At 37.6% G+C, this 23,463-nt stretch overlaps 1 protein-coding gene across 14 annotated transcripts in view; it reads right to left on the bottom strand.

The window, feature by feature from the left end:
- The window catches only part of MAP3K4 (mitogen-activated protein kinase kinase kinase 4), a 127,953-nt gene that overhangs the window by 48,100 nt on the left and 56,390 nt on the right, over window positions 1–23,463 (bottom strand). For all 14 annotated transcript variants that reach the window (XM_063666817.1, XM_054490487.2, XM_063666808.1 and 11 more), the window contains one exon: window positions 18,977–20,340. In XM_063666817.1, coding sequence (XP_063522887.1) covers window positions 18,977–20,340 — 1,364 coding nt within the window. The remainder of the gene's footprint in view (window positions 1–18,976; window positions 20,341–23,463) is intronic.

The following is a 23,463-nucleotide window of genomic DNA, read 5'->3' as shown; positions in this document are numbered from 1 at the left end:
ACAAAGAGCCTCAGCTGCAGAGTGGACTACTTTTTATGGCTATTATCTTCTTCAGGATGATTCCCTGTTTCCGTGTTTTCCCATTTCCAACGGACAGCTTGGCTTTCACTAATTAATGCTCATTCATGGCCTTCCACACTTTTCTTTCCTTGAACCATACATGCAGACGTTTAACATGCTTTATCAGTTCTACTAAATACTCCTTAAATCCACCTTCTCCTCTACACTCTGCCTTAACTCACAGTGGATCTTCAACTGTTTTTCTGATTACAACACATCAATCCACTGACCTCTCAATAACCCACAAAGTGATTTTGTTCGAAGGCTTGTCTTAGCCCTTCTAATTTAAAATGCAATGCTTCACTGACAGCCCTGAGTGTCAGACACTTTTATTTAGCCTAATGGCCTGGTCTCTGCATAGATCTTGATCCTTATCTCCTGCCACCACCTTTTTCTCCTTTACCCATAACAAACCTGCCTCTGTGCTTTTGCACAAATTAATCCCTTTTATTATCAGAAGTTCTGATCTGCTGACAGTGTTCTGTCCCTGGTGAACTCTTCCTCTCATTAGGAAGAAGCCCAGATGCCACCCTCCTCTATGAAGTTTTCTGTGACTGCCTCAAATAACTCATTTAATCTCTCCCTTTTCTCACAGTTTTTGTGCCTTGCAAATGCTTCCTCTGTTGTATTTATCATGCTGTACTGTAATGCATTATTTTATCTATTTACCCATTAGACCATCAGTTCCATGAAAAAGATTGTTTATCTCCAGTTGACTATGGGTCTCTAAAACTTAGCTCGGTACTTGCCACATAATAGATGCTGAACAAATGTTTGATGAATAAATTAATAGGTAAATACTCCTATAAAAGTGCCAGTGTTTCTTCTTCCCCAGCTATTAACAATCTAACACTAAAGAATGGAACATATGATATCATCAACCTTGTTAACAAGCTCTTAGTTCTCAAATTCCCTATTGTACTCCTTAATGCCAACAATAATTATGTTAGTGATAGATTGACAAGGTCTATAGTTTTAAAAGTGGATGTTTTGATTTTCAAAAAGAATAACATATATACTTGGCATAACTGAGATACACTTAATGACAGAAACGAGGATATGCCTTCTTCTTAGTATAAAATTACCATCAAGATTAAATGTCTGAAAGGAAAAAATTCTTGTCTCTTAAAACACAGACGTTTAGTCTATTATAACCTGACATCAAACAATGTTAGTATATAACCACTAAAATATAAAGTTGGAAGAACACACCGTCTCCACGTAGTAATCTGCATTAGCACTAAGGAAAACAAAATTAATTTATCCTTCTACATTTAATACATACTTTCGCACTTATATTAGTACACACTTGGGTTTCCCTAACAGGCAAGAATTTCTAAAATAGCCACTAAAATAATTACTTGTGATAAATGTGGTCAGGGTTGTGAAAGGAAAACAAATCTTGGAGCCCCCAAATCATTAAGCTAAAGGGAAAAGTCAAGCTGGGAACTGCTTAGGGTAAACCTGCCTCCCATCCTGTTCCCTCTGCTCACTGAGATGGACGCATAAGGAAGCTAATCGGAAATTCAAAAGAATGTAACGTTTTTGTCTCTCACCTACCCGTGAGCTGCAAGCCCCATCCCTGCTTCGAGTTGTCCTGCCTTTCTGGATGGAACCAATGTACATCTTACATATATTGATTGATGTCTCATGTGTCCCTAAAATGTATAAAACCAAGCTGTGCCCCGACCACCTTGGGCGCATGTCGTCAGGACGTCCTGAGGCTGTGTCACAGGCGCACACATCCTCAACCTTGGCAAAATAAACTTTCTAAATTAACAGACCTGTCTCAGATATTCAGGGTTCACAGCTTAAGGTATGTCTAAGTAAAGGCTTTAGACACTATAAATGCTTCCCTCCACCGCCTCCGGTATAACGATATCAGAAAACAATGTTTATAAAAGCTCTATAAAATTCAGCAAACTTTCTAAGATAAAATTCTAAATAATTCTTTCGGCATTCCAAACAGTCCCAGCCTGCTGACTTTGTTTACAGGCTCACTGAGCCAAAGGCACAATCCCTAGTTCTCAAAAAAGTGCAAGACCACATTGCCTGGGAGAGCCAACAGCCAGACCTCCACAGTCACAGAGGAAACCCCTTCCTGCTGGAGGAGCTTGGTATCTCAATACATGTCCAGACAGAGAGGAGCAGATGTTTCAAAAATTCAGCACTTCAGAGGAAACAGCAATTTCCTTAAGAGGAGACCAAAGGGAAGAATCAGAATAGCTGGGTTCAATTAATATCGATTTAATGTAGAAAACTGGAGAGAACAATAAAAATACTCTAATACGAGATCTCATTAAAGTCCTCTGGAAAATAACAAATTAAGACTTCTGAAATAAACTCAAGAAAGACAGTGAAAATAGAATGAACACTGCTAAAACTGATTTAATAATCTAGAATTAACTGCAGAAATTATTACTATAACTCAGAGCAAAAAAAAAAAAAAAGATGAAATGGAAACTCTGAGTAAAAACAAGAGACATGGAAGTCAGATCTAGCGGCTCTAACATAAGAACAATCAGAGTTCCATAAAGAACAAAAGGAAAAGGGGAGAAAAGCAATTGGCATACTCAAAACACCACTAAGATGTGAAGCAGCAGCAGCCTCTGAATAGGGATGATCTCAAAGTACAATTCACTTACCTTCTCTAAAAAACTATTCAAAGTATGGTTATGGTAGAGTCTAGTTAAACGACAACTAGACTGGAACAAAAAAATCACAAGATAGGGAAAGAAAAATAGCAAACGAAGAGAAAAGCCATAAATTTAACAAAACTTATATAGGTTGCGCATCCCTAATCCAAAAACCCAAAATCTGAAATGCTCCAAAATCCAAAACTTTTTGAGCACTGACATCTTGGATTTGGGATGCTCAACTGGTATCCATTCTGCAAATATTCTTCTTTTTTTTTTTTTTGAGACGGAGTCTCACTCTTTCGCCCAGGCTGGAGTGCAGTGGCACGATCTCAGCTCACTGCAAGCTCCGCCTCCCGGGTTCACGCCATTCTCCTGCCTCAGCCTCCCAAGTAGCTGGGACTACAGGCGCCCACCACCACACCTGGCTAATTTTTTGTATTTTTAGTAGAGATGGGGTTTCACTGTGTTAGCCAGGATGGTCTTGATCTCCTGACCTCGTGATCCACCTGCCTCGGCCTCCCAAAGTGCTGGGATTACAAGCGTAAGCCACCATGCCCGGCCCGCAAATATTCTAAAATCCGAAAAAAGCTGAAGTCTAAAACACTTCTGGTCCCAAGCATACTGGATAAGGGATTTTCAATCTGTACAGGCAGATACAACTATACGATGATAATTTGGTTATTGACTACAATTCAAGTTCTAGAATGAAATATTAAAAACACAATTTTAAGTACACTATAAAGAAAGGGCCTGGATCTTGCATTCCAAATTATTACAATAAAACCAGTGAGCGGAGAAAGGGACAGTGCAGTGCAGGAACACGTATCTGTTATCATCTTATTCCAGTGAAGAGCACAGGATCAAACACAGTGTAAAACCCCAGATCAAGCCTAGCCAAACTGGGAAGATTCAATAATATAAGGACATGGATAAAATGCATAGTAAATTCTTATAATTTAATGTTGCATTGGTGCGCACTTTGAATCTAAGTGGAACCTTCTCATAGCAGAAGCAGGGCTCTGTCACCCTTGACACAGAGTGCAGGTCTACACTGCCTCCCAGTTCCTCAATGTGGCTGATCCCGATACCTGCCTTGTACAACTTCCTCCTGGTGACCACCTCCCTAGGCTGATCCCAATACCTGCCTTATACAACTTCCTCCTGGTGACCACCTCCCTAGGCTGATCCCGATACTTGCCTTGTACAACTTCCTCCTGGTGACCACCTCCCTAGGCTGATCCCGATACCTGCCTTATACAACTTCCTCCTGGTGACCACCTCCCTATGGACAGCTACACACCGACTGGTTCACTGGCCCTGACCCTCATACCTCTCACGGACAGTGCAGACACAGCACTGTGACTACCTCTGTAACAGCCTAACCTCCTGGAACTTGTGCCTGCTTGCTTTAAACCCACCAATTAAACCTCCCTGAGGGAAACCTGTTTGGACAATACCTTGGACTCCATGAAGGCACTGGCCCATGGGTCCCTCCCTCTCTCCCTGTCTGCACTTCCTGACCTCTGCATGAGTGGCCTCTAGGCGTGCCGTGTACCCTCCAGAACCTGCAAGTAATAAAATCTTTATTTCCATCTTGTGTCTCTTCTAATCACTGAAAGGGTGCTCTCCATCTTAGAGATTCTATATTAAGACCATGCAATGTAATTACAATAATAATTCTGATGTCATGTTGTGTGGATTTGACAAATCCATAATAAAGTCCATGTGGAAGAAAGTAATGTGCAAAAATAAAAACAGCACAGAAACTTCTGAAAAGAAAGAATGGGCAAAATTGCCCTACAAGATACCAAACCTTACTAATAAGACTACTCTATTTAAAATAGAAAAACCCTGCACAGTAATAAACAGATCAGAACACAGAAACATACCCAATTATCTATAATTTAATGTAAAAAAAAAAGTAGGCAGCAGTTTAAGAAGTTGGAAAATAATGGGTTATCTAATGTATGTTATAAGCAATTAACAGAAAAATAATGACATGCTTACCTCATACTACACCTCACAGTATCACAAGTATTCATTTCTAAAATTATGCAGCTGTTTTAGAAATTCTTACTGGTTATTATGGGAAATCAAAGTATGTATTAAACACAAAAATACATGTTGAACAATATATTTGGAAAAAGAAATTCCCAATGTAGTAAAATCTAAAGATAGAGCTCTGCATTAGGTTAAACTATATAAAAATTCCCACTTTCATTCATCGAAAATGATCAAATACTGGCAATTTAGTACAGGTCAAATTGAAAAAAAGAATTCTGGGAAAAAGTGGTGGCAACAGGGTTTCAATTTCCCTTCAACGCCCTCTCATAAAAATGAAGCAATGAGGACAGCAAAACCAAAACTCTGTGAGACAAACCTCCAACAAAACTAGATGAAAAGGGGTCGTCATGACTCCCCAAAGAGAAGAGGTGGTGGGAAAACCATGAACAGTTCCAAGAGCCATGTGGTATCAGCATTAGCAGAGGGAAGCAAAGGAAATTAACAGGGTGTCTGAAGGGTGTAAAGAGGCAGATTCCCAAGTCACGATGAGTGCTCTATGAAAAGCTCAGAGTCTACAGAGAACTTCTGTGAAATTAGGAATGATTTTGGCACTATTCATGAGTGAAGACAAGGGGTTGGCAGTAAGGTCTGAAAGGGCTGGAGTGGTTTAGGCCCCATAATATCTTAAAACTAGTACCCAAAATTCCCTTCCAGGAATTCTGGGCTCCACACCAAGAAAAAAAAGTGAAATCCAACTCCCCAGTAAAGGACAAGAGGAAAGGGAAGAGGAGATCGAGAACATGGGAAGAAGAACAGTCTACAGACCTCAAACAATAACAGAGAAGACGGTTTGAAACTTGAGAAGAAGGTACTCAGAGCCTCGATCCCAAACACTTTCCTAACTCCCTCTCTCCTTTAAGTTCATGGAAACAAGTATTATGTTTAAAAATAAGCAACAGAAAAGAACTGTAGTAGAATCTAGCACAAGGTTATCATAAGAAGAGAGAGAAAAAGGAGAATAACCCTCCAGACAGTAAGCACTTGCCAGAAAGATATGTCCACTAAGCAGATGAGAATTGTAGACCGATTTCTGAAATAAACTAAAAGAAATGAAGAAAATCATAAAAAATATAAAAGAATGACAAAAATTAGGATTAGAAAAAAAAACTCAGTGATAGAACTCAGAATTTAATTTTTTAATCAAAAATCAAATCAATTTTATTTCCCAAATCAAAAACAAACTAGAAGGCAAATAAATAGAACAGATAATGCCTTCACTGAAATGAGGTCAACAAAAGAAAACTTTATAACTCAAAAAGAAACTAAGAAAAAGAAAAGATCTGAAATGAAATGACAGAGAAGACAGGCAAAGTAGATCCAAAATATATAAAGAGCAGTTCCCAAAGAGAACTGAGTCAGTGAAGCAAAAATGTGAAACTGTAAGTTAAGAAACTCACTAGAAATTTAAAAAACAGACTAACAAAACTATTTATTCAAAGTGTATACCATGTATCTGAAAATATCAAATTGGAAAAACCAACACTATGTAAAACTAGTAGAGTTTAAAGAAAAAAAATCCTTTAGATATTCAGCAAACAAACAAAGGTCTTGTAAGTGTAAACAAAAAATCACATTGTCATCAGACCATTCAACATCAATGCTTCCTGTCAAAAGAATGAATAACAAATTTATCCAAGGAAAGAAAATATAAACCAAAGATTTTATGGACAGCCAAACAAACTTCCAAGTATAAATGCTGCAAACTGTTAGAAACACGGCAGAACTCCGGAAATGCTGTCCTCCTGAGCCCTTACTCAGAAATCTACTAAAGAACAGGTGTCCCTCAACCAGAATGACTTGAGACTGGGATATAATAATTAAAAATGAGCCTTTAAACGAAATCTGAAACTTCTACCTACATGTCTATTATAAATATTTTATCTATCTACACACATACACACAACCCTGAAGAACTGAGACTAAATGACAGCTTTGGGGGAGAAAGTACTGTCATACATGGCTGTATGATCTGATAATACAGATATACCACACCACCACTATCTGGGGGAAAAGAAAGGGCATATGAAATACCTTGGCATTTCACTGGCAGTAAAAGAAGATTACTTCAAATGAAACTTTAGAAAAAGTTTAGAAAAGGGTAATTCCAATATAGCTCAAAGTTGGGAATAAACAGATTAAAAAATTGAAGGGGGACATTAAGGGTATTATGTAAAGATATTAATACAAAGACATCTTGGGGGGAAATTAACTCATCTTAAACATTAAAAGTAAATAAACAAAACTACATACTTCCAAAAAGCTTACATTAAAAAACAGAAGTACAAAACATAAAATGTTTTAAAAGATTATCCCTGTCAGAGAAGCTAAACTTCTTTGAGAATACATTTAGATTTTCTTGTAAAACCAAGTACTTTACATAATTCTTATAAAAAACAAATTAAAAACCAATACCTAAAAATAAAATTTTAAGAAATCTATGAATAGATCAACAAAATGTGGTATAGCCATACAATGGAATATTATTCAGCCATTAAAAAGGAATGAAGCACCAATACATACCACAGCAAGGACGAACCTTGAAAACATTATGCAAATGAAAGAAGCCAGTCTCGAAAGACCACATACCATATGACCCCATTTACATGGCTAGGCAAATATTAAGAGACAGAAAGTAGATTAGTGGTTGCCTAGGGATGGGCTAGTGAGCACAGGAATTGTGGAGGTGCCAGCTAAAGGGTACAGGACTTCTTTTAGGGGCAATGAAAATGTTCCAAAGTTACACAGTGAGGATGGTTGCAGTGGCGATGGTTACACAACTCCAAATACAGAGAACCACTGAACACTTTAAACGTGAATTTTATGCTAAGTGAATTATATCTCAATAAAGCTATTATTTTGGAAATACAGTAGAAAAGAGAATCTAATTGTATATCTAGTCAGTGGCAGAGCCACGAGAAGAAATGTTCCAAAAGTCTTTAAAATGCAGTTATCTGATGTTACATCCATAGAGGGTTATAACCTAAGGACGGTCAAAAACAAAACTTGAACTGTTTTCCAGTAATCACACTGAGATGATTGTCTATTTTGGAATACAGTCAGTATATGATATTCTGTCACACCTGGTATCACAGAAAATTGGGCTTCTCAATAAAAAAGAAAGGCGGTAATACATGGATTAAGTCAGAAGAGATTAAGCAAAAATCTCAAATCCTGAATATGAATCAGAAGTATCAGAAAGGACTTCTGATGCATTTTGAGTATGTGTTTTCATCTGTCCACTAAAGAGTAAAACAATGACCAGCCACAATTTCAGTTGCAATGAACAACGCTGGTGTACAGACTGTGGTCTTGGAATATACCATTTCTCAATAAAAGGAACTAGGGTTCCTTAAAAATGTATCTGATACTCAGCGGCCAGGCGCAGTGGCTCGTGCCTGTAATCTCAGCACTCTGGGAGGCCGAGGCCGGCAGATCACTTGAGGTCAGAGTTTGAGACCGGCCTGGACAACACGGTGTAACCCCGTCTCTACTAAAAATACAAAAAATTACCTGGGCGTGGTGGCGCATGCCTGTAATCCCAGCTACTCAGGAGGCCGAGGCACGAGAACCACTTGAGCCAGGGAGACAGAGGTTGCAGTGAGCCAAGATCACGCCACTCCACTCTAGCCTGAGCAAAAGAGTGACACTCCGTCTCAAAAAGAAAAAAAAAAGAAAACAAAATATATCTGACTCTCAACCTGGAACAGATATACAATGTCAGCCTAGAATAGCCAGTTACACTAAATAACATGGAAGCTATCAAAGGACTGTGAAAAACGGAGTCAGGCCAATTGAATATGTTCCCATTGTCCAAAGATGGGACGTGAACATTAATTACAATAATTACTTCAATACATTACAGTAATGACATCTATGGATTGAAACATACCAAATATGTTTAAATTCATGAGTTCAAAATCATACTAATAACACTAATTAGTCACCAATAAACCACATCATTATTTTTTAAAATAGTAAATAAAAGGGAAAGAATCAAGCACATTTATCTTGCCATTTGTGTCAACTATTCCACTAAGTAACCATATAATAGGTGAGGAAAAGTTTATCCTTATAGCAATATCTAATAAATGAAATAAATAATAAAGAAGCTAATAAATGAAGATATGAATTAGAATATCCTCACTTTTCAGCCCTTAATGAATTAAGGAATCTAGGCAATGTTCATCAACTACTACTAATGGCACAGATAGATATGTGTGTGTCCTGGGAAGGCAGTGTTAATACAATCAACCAATTAAAAAATCCTGAATTTGATCAAGCCACTCTATTTTACAGCCAATTCACAGAGAAGACACAGAAAATAGACACATGTGGGCCACCTGGGATACAATCATAAAAATTCAGACCCTACAGGATAAATGACCCTGCTTCTTCATATATCGCAAAAACAGGCATGGGGAATCTACAGACTTAAGACACTTTAGAAACATAATGAACAATGACAACACATGGACATTATTTGCAAACTGATTCAAAGTGTAAAAAGCAAACCATGACAATTATAAAATTTTTAAATAATCTGAGTACAAATAAAATAGTCATAAAATAATAACAGACATGACTATATAAAAATGTGAAATTTCTATACAGTGTTAAGTACCCTAAACAAGTTAAAAGGCAAATTGAAAGAAATATTTACAACCATCATAGAAAAATGAATAAAATTCATAAATAGTTCCAACAGATCAATAGAAAGGCAGCCTGACAGAAAATGAGCAAAATAAATAAGCAAACGAAAAGACATGCAAATGGCCAATCAACATGAAAAACAGGCTCAGTGTCACTAGAAATGAAGAGAAAGATTTAGGCCGGGTGCCAGTGGCTCAACGCCTGTAATCCCAGTACTTTGGGAGGCCAAGGCAGGCAGATCACTTGAGGCCAGGAGTTCGAGACCAGCCTGGCCAACATAATGAAACCCCATCTCTACTAAAAATACAAAACATTAGCCAGGTGTGGTAGCACACGCCTGTGATCCCAGCTACTCGGGAGGGTGAGGCATAAGAATCACTGGAACTTGGGAGATGGAGGCTGCCGTAAGCCGAGACTATGCCACTGTACTCCAGCCTGGGCAGCAGTGTGAGGCTCTGACTTTAAAAAAAAAAAAAAAATCAATCAATCAATGAAATTACATTTTTTGCTGATCATGGTTACAAAAATGAGGAAAAATCAAATTTCTCCTATAGTGTTTTAAGTATAAATTAGTATAGCCTTTTTGGAGAGCAATTTGGCAACATATATCAAAGATGTGAATGTGCATATACCCCATGACCTAACAATTCCATTTCAATTAAGCATTCTTACAAAAACAACAGAATAAGTTCATTAAGGGGTGTGTACAAGAATGTCTGTGGCTACATTGTTTACACAAGCAAAAAAATTACATTTCCAGATCCAAAGTAGACAGCACGGGGGAAACCCTTCAAGTTGTAGTAGGATATGTATAGCATTATCACATTTGTTTTAAAAAATTACATGTGCTACATAACAAAGTCATAATTTATAGAGTCACAAAAAACTCTAGAAAATATAAACCAGATGATAATTACTCTGAGCAGTGACAGAGGACAGGGACTTTAAAAATATACTGCAATAAATAAAACAAAAGCATACTGTTTTTTAAAAAAGTGTTAGATACAAACAGCCTTTACATTATCCTTCAAAAGTCAGTTTCTGTGATTCTATACTGGGATCCTATCACGAACTGAAATTCCTACACAGGCCCAGTAAGTCATGTAAACAGGTGTACTTGGGTGGCCGTAAGACAAATGATGGATACCGTGGTAAACTGGAGCCCTTATGCTGCTAGTCATGTGGGAATGTGGAGCCAGTGTTGACAGACTTCCCAGTATTTCTAGGAAAAAAAAAACCCAAAATCTGGATTCTCCCATTTAAAAATGTTAGACACTAAGTCAAAAAAAATATTTAAAACACTGTGTGGGACAAAATGGAACTTTGTCCCACAAGAGCATACATGGCTTTATATGTCAAGAGCATACATGGCTTTATAGCCAGAGCTCTGGGTTCATATCCTGGCTCTGCCACTTTCTAGATTTGTGACCTGATCAAGTTACTTAGCCCTCTTCCTTGCCCTGGCATATAGCGAGTGTTCAGTTAATGCTAGCTACTAGTCTTCTTAATATTACTATTGTGCTGTTGTTATCATGGAATCCAGTTCTCAGCTCAAAGTTGATAACTTCTATCCTACCTGTGATATTACATCAGTTTGAGTCGGTTTGCTCACTATAGTCCAAAATAACGCACACAACTTCCTGCTTTCCTTTGTATGTCTGCATGTTTAAGAAAACAGAAAACCTAAAGGCAAATGAGCAAGTATGTGCTTGTTAGTGTGTCATTCAATTACAAAGTTCTTGTAATCTTATGAAATCAGACAGGGAATGATTGAAACAAGTAAAAAGTTAACTCTAACAACTGTATTAAACAGCATGATCTTAAAGGCATGGGGCGGAAGAGCACTGGAGCCTCAACAGTGTTTCCAGTGAGTACCAGAACTACACTGTTGCTGGTCTGGCTTCACATGAGGCACGTAGGTTTGTTAACAATGTCAGTGCTCATGTCCCCCACTGGGAGATTCTGACTTGTCCTACTCTCAGAATGGCTAGGCACACGTATTTTTAAAAGCCCTCTAGGTAATGCTGATGTGCAGCCAGGTTTGGAAACCATTTAGGATAAAGTCTGGTACCCCAGAATCCTGAATTTGAATCCCTCTGACAATCTATAGCTCTGTGATTTTTGTGAACGTTGTCTACTGTACCTAAACTGGTTTCTGCATTTGGAAAATGCACCACCTCACAGGGTTGTTGAGTCTGGAACACTGTAAGAGTCAATAAATGGTAGCTGCTGTTATTGATTTCCTAGTTTCTACATGCTTTGTCTGCTTTGAATATAAACGGCAACCTCTTCAGTGTTTCCTGTGTGTACAGGAAAAAATTAGCACAACTATTGTGAGAATCCAAAGACAAAGAGTATTTCGTTGGCCATTAATTTTATAATAACTACATGATAGTTTCTAATTCCAAAGAAAGCAATTAAGACAGTAACCAAAACAAAAATATTCCTAGTATTTGAGGCAACAAAGTCAGACAATTATACATTTTGTACACTACATTACAATATATTCATCTTTTTCTTCTGAAAATAAAGTTCATAAGGAAATCAAAAAAGGAGGAGCACAAAATAACCATATTACAGTATTTTGTATTTAACATTTTAAATTGCACAAAACCCACAGAACTATACATTACAGAGTGAGCTTTAGAGTATGCACATTTTAAAAAGTCAGTCAGGATTCTGGAGGATCCCGGGATGCAACGCAGATGAAATAAATGAATCTAATTAAATTACAAAAGTATGATACCACCTCACTGAGGAAAGTGAAGGAAAAAGGTGCTGACCTAAGTTACTTTGGAGAATAGTGTTTTGACTATAAAAGGCTAAAGACAAAAGGAACTTGACTGAAACACTACACCCTAGTTGATAAATTTATTCTTCACAGGGGTACTGGTTTGTAATTCTGAAACTACTTTACACGTATGGTAGGGTTGAACAAACATGTAATTAATTGTAGTAATGGGTGCCAGGTTTCTCATTATAAGAGAAGTAAGTTACAGATAAGCAAAGGAGGAAAGTCAGAATGAACCTTGTGCTGAATCAGAGCCAGAGACATCAGTATGAACTCATGATAATTTTAGATTGATAGATAGGGAATTATAGATCTGTGTGTATACACAGGTTAGAAGACATACCTGTACTTTCTAATTCTACCACTGAGAAGGCCTAAAAGCAATGACACCCCAACAGCACCGAACACACCCAGTGCCCACATCTTCATTTCTAAATAGCATTATCCAGTAAAAGGAACCAGAGCTCCTTGGAGAAATGGCTGATCCTAGGACAGAAAGAGGGAAAATACAAGACAAGCCCAGAGCATCTTGTGGTGCCAGAAAGTAAGAAATGATTCAAAAAGCAAATCAAAAGGAAAATAATACAACAAAGGAGGGGAGCATATCAAACGACACAGAAGGCAACTGAAAGAGCTCCAATGGGCTAAAACAAGAACAGCTTGAGCAACAAAACCAGTAACAATGGTACTGGATTATAACTCAAAGTAAAAACAACAGCAAACATTTATGAGTCCATACTGATATAAATGACCAAATAAATGAGAAGAAGCAAAACTTCTATCTGGAGAAATTCCAAATAATACATTAGATACTCCCCCCTCCAGGAGGTAGAGATTAATTTCCCTCCCCTTGAGAGTGGGTTGTGTGTGGTGACTTACTTCCAAAGAATTGGAGTATGGAAAGGAAAAAATGGTAACTCCTGGAGAAACCTGGCAGACACCACCTTAACCAAGTGATCAAGGTTAACATCACCAGTGACAATGTAATGCGACTAGGGCATTTCAACTCTGTGGCATCCATCCCCAAGCCCATCACCCCAGTCTAATCATGAGAACACATCAGACAAATCCAGATTCGTGGACATGACAACTAAATGCAATGTGGTGTCCTCGACTGGTTCCTAGAACAGAAAAGGGAATTAGTGGAATTAGTAGAAAAAGTGGGAAATCCAAATAAAAGTCTGTAGTTTAGTTAACAGCACTCTGTATCAATGTTATTAGTTTTAACAAATGCATAGGGTAAGTGAGAAGTCAATATTAAGGAGTGCTGGATGAAGAGCATATAAGAATTCTGTACTATCTTTGCAAACTTTCTATCAATCTGATATTATTCCAAGACGAAAAGTTTGTTCTAAAAAATACAATTGTATGGAGTAGTTTTGATATTAAGGATAAATCTTTTATATATGTTTACTTGGTCTTAATTTCTAAGCTAAATTGAACTGTAAATAGTATTACAAAACTCATCCTTAGCTACAGTAACTGTTGGGAAGGACACCTGGAAACTACTGGACTGCTGAGATGACTCTTGTTAACTTTTAAGCAGGGTGGGGAAGGGTCACCATACAAGCACATCTAATGAAGGAGGAGCAAGAGTTGGAGGCAAGACAATCCCTATCATAGGGAGACCATGATACATTCTGAAATGGCTGATACATTCATCCCTAAGACCCAAGATCAACAATACTCAGACTAGAAGAACTGGTATTACAGCAAAGTGGGAAAAAGAAGTACAAACAATAAGATCCTGGGATGTTTTAAACAGCAATGGAATAAGAGAAGTAGAAGATAAATGAAAAAATATAAAAAAGATCTTGGATTGTATCTGGGTCCGCAAATGGATATGGGGGAGGGTAAGGTTTCCTCTTATTTTTCCCCATCATGGTAGTCCTTACAGCCAAGATAAAACTGCAGCTGGTATTATTAGTTCAGTTACATGGATTTAAATAAGTTTCATTTGATAATCTGAGACTCTCTTATTTACAACACTGTTTCTATAGATAAGTATTTTCAAGATCTCAAACAACTGCCTATTCAAGTGGACTTTGGAAACTAATCCATTTGTTTCAATTAGAGACTGCCTATGTAACTAGAAATGTGTCCTGAGGAAATCAGTTCACAGAAGGTACGGAGCTACAACTTCATATAATTTTGAACAAATCATTAAAAGTATTTATGGCATTCATATTATGAAAACAAACTGCAAAGAGATTTTTTTTTAGTATCGCTAGTTGCAGTTCTTTTAAAAGATTTTGAAATATAATAAAGTTTTAGAGAAAAATTAGTTTGGGCCAGGCACGGTGGCTCACACCTATCATCCCAGCACTTTGGGAGGCCAAGGCGGGTGGATCATCTGAGGTCAGGAGTTTGAGACCAGCCTGACCAACACGGTGAAAAACCATCTCTACCAAAAATACAAAAATTAGCCAGGCATAGTGGCACATGCCTGTAATCCCAGCTACTCCGGAGGCTGAGGCAGGAGAATAGCCTGAACCCCCAAGGCAAAGGTCTCAGGGAGCTGAGATAGCGCCATTGCACTCCAGCCTGGGCAACAAGAGGGAAACTCTGTCTCAAAAAAAAATAATTTTGTAAAGCATGCTTACAAAGGGAAATTAAATGTAAGATCACATGTGCTTCGCAAACACTGGTTATAAGTAACGTAATCAAAAAATATATAAAGACATAGATAAGAAAAATCAAACATCACACGTGTATTTCTTCTTTTCTACAAAATCCTTCACCTATAGTCATTCCTATTATCACGAAACCACAAAAACTGCAAAATATGCATTATGTACAATCTGTGGTACCTTGTCAGTTCAGATACTTTAACAATTAAGAACAAAAACACCAGCCAGGCGCGGTGGCTCACGCCTGTAATCCCAGCACTTTGGGAGGCTGAGGCAGGTGGATCATTTGGGGTCAGGAGTTCAAGACCAGCCTGGCCAACATGGTGAAACCCCCGTCTCTATTAAAAATACAAAAAATTAGCCAGGCATGGTGGTGCACGCTTGTAATCCCAGCTACTCAGGAGCCTGAGACAGGAGAATTGCCTGAACCCAGGAGGCAGAGGTTGCAGTGAGCCGAGATCTTCCCATTACACTCCAGCCTAGGCAACAGAATGAGACTTTGTCTCAAAAACAAACAAACAAACAAACAAAAAGTCCTCAAACCTAAAAGGTTTTACTGCCTAAAATGTATGCCCTTAAAATGTACAATTATTTGGCAGAGGTTAAAAGGCAGAATATATCTTAAAAATAAAAGTATAGTTGCACCCATATGGATTTACAGTTAGCTTCAAGGAAGAAAAAGTAATAAAACTTCTAAAAGTAAAAGTTTATGGTTGATTTGTAGAGCATTTTATCATTTGATAAGATGTGGATCTGTGTCCCCACCCTATGTTGAACAGTAATCCCCAATGTTGGAGGTGGGGCCTGGTGGGAGGTGACTGTTTAGTACCATACCACTGGTGCTGTTCTCATGATGGTGAGTGAGCTGTCAAGAGATCTGCTTGTTTAAAAGAATGGAGCACCTTCACCCCGCCCGTGCTCCAGCCATGAGAAGTGCCTGCTCTGGCTTTGCCTTCCATCGTGACTATAGTTCCCTGAGGCCTCCTCAGAAGCTGATGTTGCCTGCCATGCTTCCTATACAATCTATGGGACCATAAGCCAATTAAACCTCTTTTCTTTATTAATTACCCAGTCTCAGACATTTCTTTATAGCAGTGTGGGAACGAAAACACCACTTACCGCATCTTTTTCAGCCTCACAACAACCACCTTGTGAGGTAGGTAAGAAGGCAGTATTATATCCACTCTAAAATGCAAAAGCTTCGAGTCAGAAAGATTCCTATTTACAACATTCTATGGTAAGACAGGGTCATGGTGAGAAATGAAACCCAGTTAATGGACTTCAAAATTGTGACTCTTTTCCTGACATACCAAATAAAACTACTAAAACAAACCTGGGAGTGGGGGACTGCACACATATTCACACACATACACACACAAGCACACACACGCCTCCCTTTATAGAAATTATGTTCCTAAAGTGGGAATAAAAATAAAATCTTACTTTCCCACTAAGTTAATTAGAATTGCAGAGCCTTATCTTTTGTTAATTTGGATTAATCGCCAATACTGAAGAAGTCCCACTTTCGCTCTGTTACTCTTTCATTATCTGATGAACACTTAGCATCTTATGAACCAAAATTTAAAACAACAGGGGCTTCTGTAGTTCATTTTTTGAAAAGCAAACAATCTACACAAAATTCTAATAAAGTCTTTCATTTATATACCTTATAAACTTTGAATTCATGTTTCTTTTTTTCTATAACAAAGATGACCTCTTCAGCGAAATCTCAATTGGTCAAACCAAAGAACTACAACTCAGATGAGATAATTCAGAACTCTGGGGAGACTATTACTGTCTTTTTTCAACATGAGTTCTAATATAAGATGTAGGGCACTTGTTCTCAATCTTTTCTTGCTATAACATATCTAAGGGATACAATCCTCATTAGTAGCAATAGTTAATCACCACGAAGAGCCTGGAGAGGAAGGAAGACAATTTGGAGAGGGAGGGTGGATGAAGCAGTTTACGGAAGCCTGACATGTCCAACTCACCCCCGCCCCACCGTGGCCTCTTCTCATGTGCTGCTGTCCTATGAGAACCACTGAATTAGAGGTGGGGTTATACAGTCAGCCCTCTGAAACCCTGGGATACGCATCCGCAGATCAAGAATGTTTGAAAAAACATTAAAAATAAGAACACAACAATAAAAAGTAATACAAGCTACTCGGGAGGCTAAGGCAGGAGGACTGTTTTAGCCCACGAGTTTGAGTCCAGCCTGGGCAACATAGTGAGATCTCGTCTCTAAAATAGTAATAGTAATAATACAAATAAAAAAGATACAGTATAACAACTATTTACATAGCATTTACATTGTATTAGGTATTATAAGTAATCTATAGATGATTTAAAGCATACAGGAGGATACACATAGGTTGTATGTAAGTACTACACCATTTTATATAAGGGACTGGAGCATCCAAGGATTTGAGTGTCCATGGGGGTCCTGGAACAAATCCCCCTGGGATGAGATACCAAGGGATGTCGGTACCGCCAGGACTTGTTTCTTCATTCATGTTACTTCAAAACCAGTGGTCACAATACAAATTAAACATCAATCCTGTCTTGCCCACATATGTCCTTAATGAAATTAAAACACTCCAGCCATTCATGGTTAAGATTTCTAATCAAAATAATATTCAAAGTAAACCTCTTAAAATATAGCTACAAAGCACTGGTTCATGTTGTAAACATCTTCCTGAATTTATGTAAATGCTTAACTCCTTCCTCCTAAGGATTTTATTTAATCCGGCTGTCAGAATAAAAAATTAAATTCTTGCAAACTCAAGTTCTCTTCAGGTGTTTTCCATAGTTTCCAAGTTGTTTATCGTTAATGAATTTAAAGCAAGCCAGGCTGTGTAAAAAAAATGAAGTTAAAAAAATAAAAATAACAAGTATATACAGTTGGCTCTCCATATCCGTGGGTTCCACATCCATGAATTCAACCAACTGCAGAACAAAAGTATTTGGGAAGAAAAACTATATCTGTATTAAACATGCATAAACTTTTTTATTGCCATTATTCCCTAAACTGTACAGTATTAACAACCATTTACATAGCATTTATATTACATAAGTCATTACACATAATCTAGAGATTATTTAAAGCATACGAGGTTGTGCACTGGTTATATGCAAATACTGCATCATTTTGTATGAGGGACTTGAGCATTTTCGGATTTTGGGATCCGTGGAAAGTCCCAAAACCAAACCTCCTCTGATACCGAGGGGATTGTGCATATGTATGTATACAGCTACTAAAATTCAGAATCACAGACTTAAGACGGGTATAAGGTATTTCAAAGATTTGGGTTTCACTTTTAGCCAGACGAACATGCAAACTCACCAGAAAAGCAAAATCACTTGTACAGTACTATTTTGGACTCTCAAGAACGATATCCCACAAAATGCCCTTGTCTAGTATTGCCATCCTTTACAATAAGGAATTTATAACACATCAAGCTATCAAAAGCAAATCTATACCGTCTTCAAGTCACTTCCTCTAGTGGGCACATTCCTCTCACAAAAATCTACACATATCGAAACACATATCTGACAAAAATCAGGACTTCCCTTAAACTTTCATCATCTGTACTGAACACTTTAACCTTGCGAGATAGCGTTGGCTTTTTCCCTTTGATCATTCTGACATTTCTCTATAATTTACATCTCTTTCAAATACAGTGACCAAAACTTGACACGCTAATCAAAACAGAGAAAACAACTTCAAAGGATAGAGAAAGAACTCTCTCCTTGACCTTGGGTGCCCTATTCATTTATAAACACCTGTGTGACGTGGACTTTTTTCCTGACTCACATGCAGCTTGTGGACATCCATGACTATGGCTTTCTTCCTTCCATCTTTGTTTATACCCAGCCTGTCCTTTGCCATCCTGTATTTACATGGTTGAACTTATTCCCTCCACATACCACCCTGCACTTAATTCACTAAATTTCATGCAGCTTTCTTAGATCTATTTATTGATCATAGTACTTTACAGAAATGCTTAAATGTGCAATTTATAACCGCCATTTGTGTTCAAAAATATTAGAATATGAAAGTACATAACACCAACATTATAATTTGCAATAAATAAATGGAACTAAGGACATCATTGTATTAATACCTACTGGAAACCTACCTCCACTGGACGATCGTTCTTTACCAATGCTACACGTGCCCTTTGCAAGGAACCATCCATTAGCTTGTGAAGTCTTAAAATTAACTTTCTTAACCCCATCTGCTTCAGTGCTTTGTCTACAAATGGTCTATAAATAGAAGTCAGACAATGTCTGCTAAAGCCTGCTTCTGTGCTCCAGTCTGGTGCTCCCCAGCCAATAGAATCATCCTCAGATTCGAGCCTCTCAAGCTTCTTGGATATGCAGTCCTGCGACTGGATGTCGAAGCTGTTATCTATGGGCTGTCTGATTTCCGGTACCCTAGGATCAGAGATTTGTTCTTCTTCACTCTCATCCGTACTACTTTCCAACTCCTTTAATTCTCCTTCTGTGTCGTCACCCTCATACTCCGGCTCATTACCTTTGGATGGTCGAGGGGAAGGGATTTCAAACACTGGCCAGCCAATGTCTGATAAATTCTTGATGCCCAAAACAGTGCCCATAATCCTTAATTTCTGATTTAAGTCTTTTGTGATGTTTAACCACAAACAGAGTGCCTGCACCCTGTCCTGGAAGTCTTTTGCAGCATATTTTTCATAGTCCTTCTGAAGAGCCTGCAATGATGGATAAAGTGCTTCTATGTACTCTAGCAGCTCCATTATCCGTTTTACCTGCTCAAATGAGACCCTCTGGCGTTGGAGATGCTCGTGATGCGTTGAGTAACCTACAAACTTTGTTCCAGGAGTGGCTTTGCACTGCCCTTCTACTGAAGTACCATTAAAACCAGCTCCATCTCTAACAAAGGCGAAGCTCCCATAGTCGACTTTGAAAGTAAGGATTTCATTAATAATATCTGGGATGGCTTGACGGGCTGTATATAAAAAGAAGTCCTGGTCATTAATTGTCCGTCCTGCATGCCAGGCTTGTAGCTCTAACCAGATCAGTTCATTAGATCGGTTAAGCCAGAAACCAGACGTATTTTCTTGTCCTCTTTGCTCCCTGTCTTTCTTCTTTGAGACTGAGGTAAGCTTTAGCAAAAGTCGTAATGTTTCAAAAAACTTTAAACGATCTGCTGGACAGTCAGTCCTAGAAGTCTGGCGTGCAGGTCTGGCTATAGGCATGGGCACAGATACTGGAAGCTTAGCATTGCTACAGCCAAGGCTGAGGTAAGGCTTATTGAGATCCACATCTGGAATTGATTTTTTTGGCAAAGATCCACCCACTGAGTCTAACATGAATGAGCACTGTACATTTTTTTTATGATCACGCTCTGTTGTTCTAAGAGCTGCTCGGATCTTTTTCTCCTGCTTATAGCTGTATTCTTCCACATTCTCCACTGTTTTTCCAGTGTCTTTATGTGGAGGCTGATTTGGTGCATTCATTTTTTCTATTAAAAAAAAAAATAAACAGAACATTATATAACTCTAAAATATGAAGCTACTCTCAATATTTTCAATAAAACTGGTATTCACACGTATTTATATTTTCAGACTGCTAATAGAAGAAAAAAAAGCATACCATATCCTAAAAATTAAAGGAATCAAAAAATATATGACATTTTCTATATTTTAAAAAAATTTATCCATTTTTCCAGTATTTGCTGTATTCTCTTATATTCACAACTAATCACCTAAACTAGCTGTTTATTTCTCTCTATGCTACAAAGCACAGTTATCAAATCATTTAACCAAATTTCCATAAGTAATCACCTTCAATTTAAGAAGGAAGAAACAGCATGGGAGATCTGACGGACACCTGGATGAGAAAATATATTTAATTCCTGCATTTGTCATTAGCTAAATGTGTAAACTTAAGAGGAAATCACATAAATTATCTGGATTACTTTTCTCATTGATAAAATCAGGCACATTGATGCAAGAATACTTAAGGCACCCTAAGATTATTCTCATAAAAAACTGAAAGACAGTTGACAGACAAAAACACTGGCCTTAGTTTATTCTATTCCTTTATTTCTCCTTTGCCACAAACAAGTGGGCAATAACATTTTAAATTTAAAATTAGCAAGACTGAAGACATATAGACTAATTTGGTATAATTTGCTTAGTATGTTATACTGGCATGTAAAATCATTTACAATTAATGCGAAAAAAGCAAAAATCACCCACTTCTTTCAAACAACTAGAAAAGGTTCTATAATCCGATTCCAAGCTTTGAAATGAACACACATACATCCTCCTTCCTGTATGGCACTTTTAACACTATTAATTGCTCTACGTTACTGAAATCCTTTCATTCTGTTGCTTCTGGGTTCTTACACTTCCTTAAGTCCCTTCTTTTCAAATACCTCCTTGGAGCTTTGCTCACTACATAAAATGTTAATGTTTCTCCAAGTGCTAATCTTAGATCTCTTCTCCCTGGGTGATCTCATTCATTTCCACATCATATATCGATAATGCCCAAACCTATAACGCCATCTCAATCTACCCTCTACACTTAAGGAAAGGCATAGTTTATTTCACTGAAACTAGGACACATATTTTTTCATATGTTAACATCTCTGAAATTAGAATGCTATATATAATCAATGATGATATAAGTAAGTTTTAGGGACATATTTGCCAATATTTTTCATTTACATTTTTCTTTTTTTCTGAGACAGGCTGGAGTGCAGCCTCAACTTCCTGGGCTTGAGTGATCCTCCCGCCTCAGCCTCCCAAGTAGCTAGAACCACAGGCACGCATCACCACACCCAGCTAATTTTTTTTTTTTTTTTGGTAGAGACAGGATCCCACTATGTTTCCTAAGCTAGTCCCAAATTCCTGGGCTCAAGCAATCCTCCCACCTCTGTCTCCCAAAGTGCTGAGATTACAGGCATGAGCCACTATGCCCGGCCCATTTTTTTTAAACATATATATACATGCATAAGTGAAATATATATCTACATATCAGAAAGTATAAAAGATCTCTTTAAATAAATAAAAATTCCAATTATAAGAACACATCATCAATTATAAGCTGTTTTTACCTTAGAATATATTATAATCTCTTAGTATATATTTCTTATATACTAAGAATTTTATTATATATATTATTAATATAATAATTATACTAAGAAATTATTATACAATTTTCTTAGTATATAATATCACCTAGTTTTAGGCGATTACTTGTGAATATATAAGAGATTAGTTGTGAATGTAATATCTAAAGACATATTAGTATATCTTCAGATTTGATGGAATAGGGTATATTTACATGGGTTACAAACCAATATACCACAAACCAATGCACCAATGAAAATTTGCTTAAAACCAATTTACTTCCTAATCGATTCAAATTAGTCTTAAAATAAGGATTTTTAAACAAATTTCCCTAAGAGCACTTATAGCTTGGTTTATCTTGTATTAAACTTGCCCATGGGACGTATCTCAAAATAATAAGAGCTATTTATGACAAACCCACAGCCAATATCATACTGAATGGGCAAAAACTGGAAGCATTCCCTTTGAAAACTGGCACAAGACAGGGATGCCCTCTCTCACCACTTCTATTCAACATAGTGTTGGAAGTTCTGGCCAGGGCAATTAGGCAAGAGAAGGAAATCAAGGGTATTCAATTAGGAAAAGAGGAAGTCAAATTGTCCCTGTTTGCAGATGACATGATAGTGTATCTAGAAAACCCCATTGTCTCAGCCCAAAATCTCCTTAAGCTGATAAGCAACTTCAGCAAAGTCTCAGGATACAAAATCAATGTACAAAAATCACAAGCATTCTTATACATCAATAACAGACAAACAGAGAGCCAAATCATGAGTGAACTCCCATTCACAATTGCTTCAAAGAGAATAAAATACCTAGGAATCCAACTTACAAGGGATGTGAAGGACCTCTTCAAGGAGAACTACAAACCACTGCTCAAGGAAATAAAAGAGGATACAAACAAATGGAAGAACATTCCATGCTCATGGGTAGGAAGAATCAATATCATGAAAATGGCCATCCTTCCCAAGGTAATTTACAGATTCAATGCCATCCCCATCAAGTTACCAATGACTTTCTTCACAGAATTGGAAAAAACTACTTTAAAGTTCATATGGAACCAAAAAAGAGCCCGCATCGCCAAGTCAATCCTAAGCCAAAAGAACAAAGCTGGAGGCATCACGCTACCTGACTTCAAACTATACTACAAGGCTACAGTAACCAAAACAGCATGGTACTGGTACCAAAACAGAGATATAGATCAATGGAACAGAACAGAGCCCTCAGAAATAATGCCACATATCTACAACTATCTGATCTTTGACAAACCTGACAAAAACAAGAAATGGGGAAAGGATTCCCTATTTAATAAATGGTGCTGGGAAAACTGGCTAGCCATATGTAGAAAGCTGAAACTGGATCCCTTCCTTACACCTTATACAAAAATTAATTCAAGATGGATTAAAGACTTAAATGTTAGACCTAAAACCATAAAAACCCTAGAAGAAAACCTAGGCAATACCATTCAGGACATAGGCATGGGCAAGGACTTCATGTCTAAAACTCCAAAA

The sequence above is a fragment of the Pongo pygmaeus genome, chromosome 5, assembly GCF_028885625.2.
Source record: "Pongo pygmaeus isolate AG05252 chromosome 5, NHGRI_mPonPyg2-v2.0_pri, whole genome shotgun sequence".
In the NCBI taxonomy this organism is placed as follows: domain Eukaryota; kingdom Metazoa; phylum Chordata; class Mammalia; order Primates; family Hominidae; genus Pongo; species Pongo pygmaeus.
Note: the sequence above shows the minus strand (reverse complement) of the source record. Positions and strands in the feature narration are given on the sequence as shown.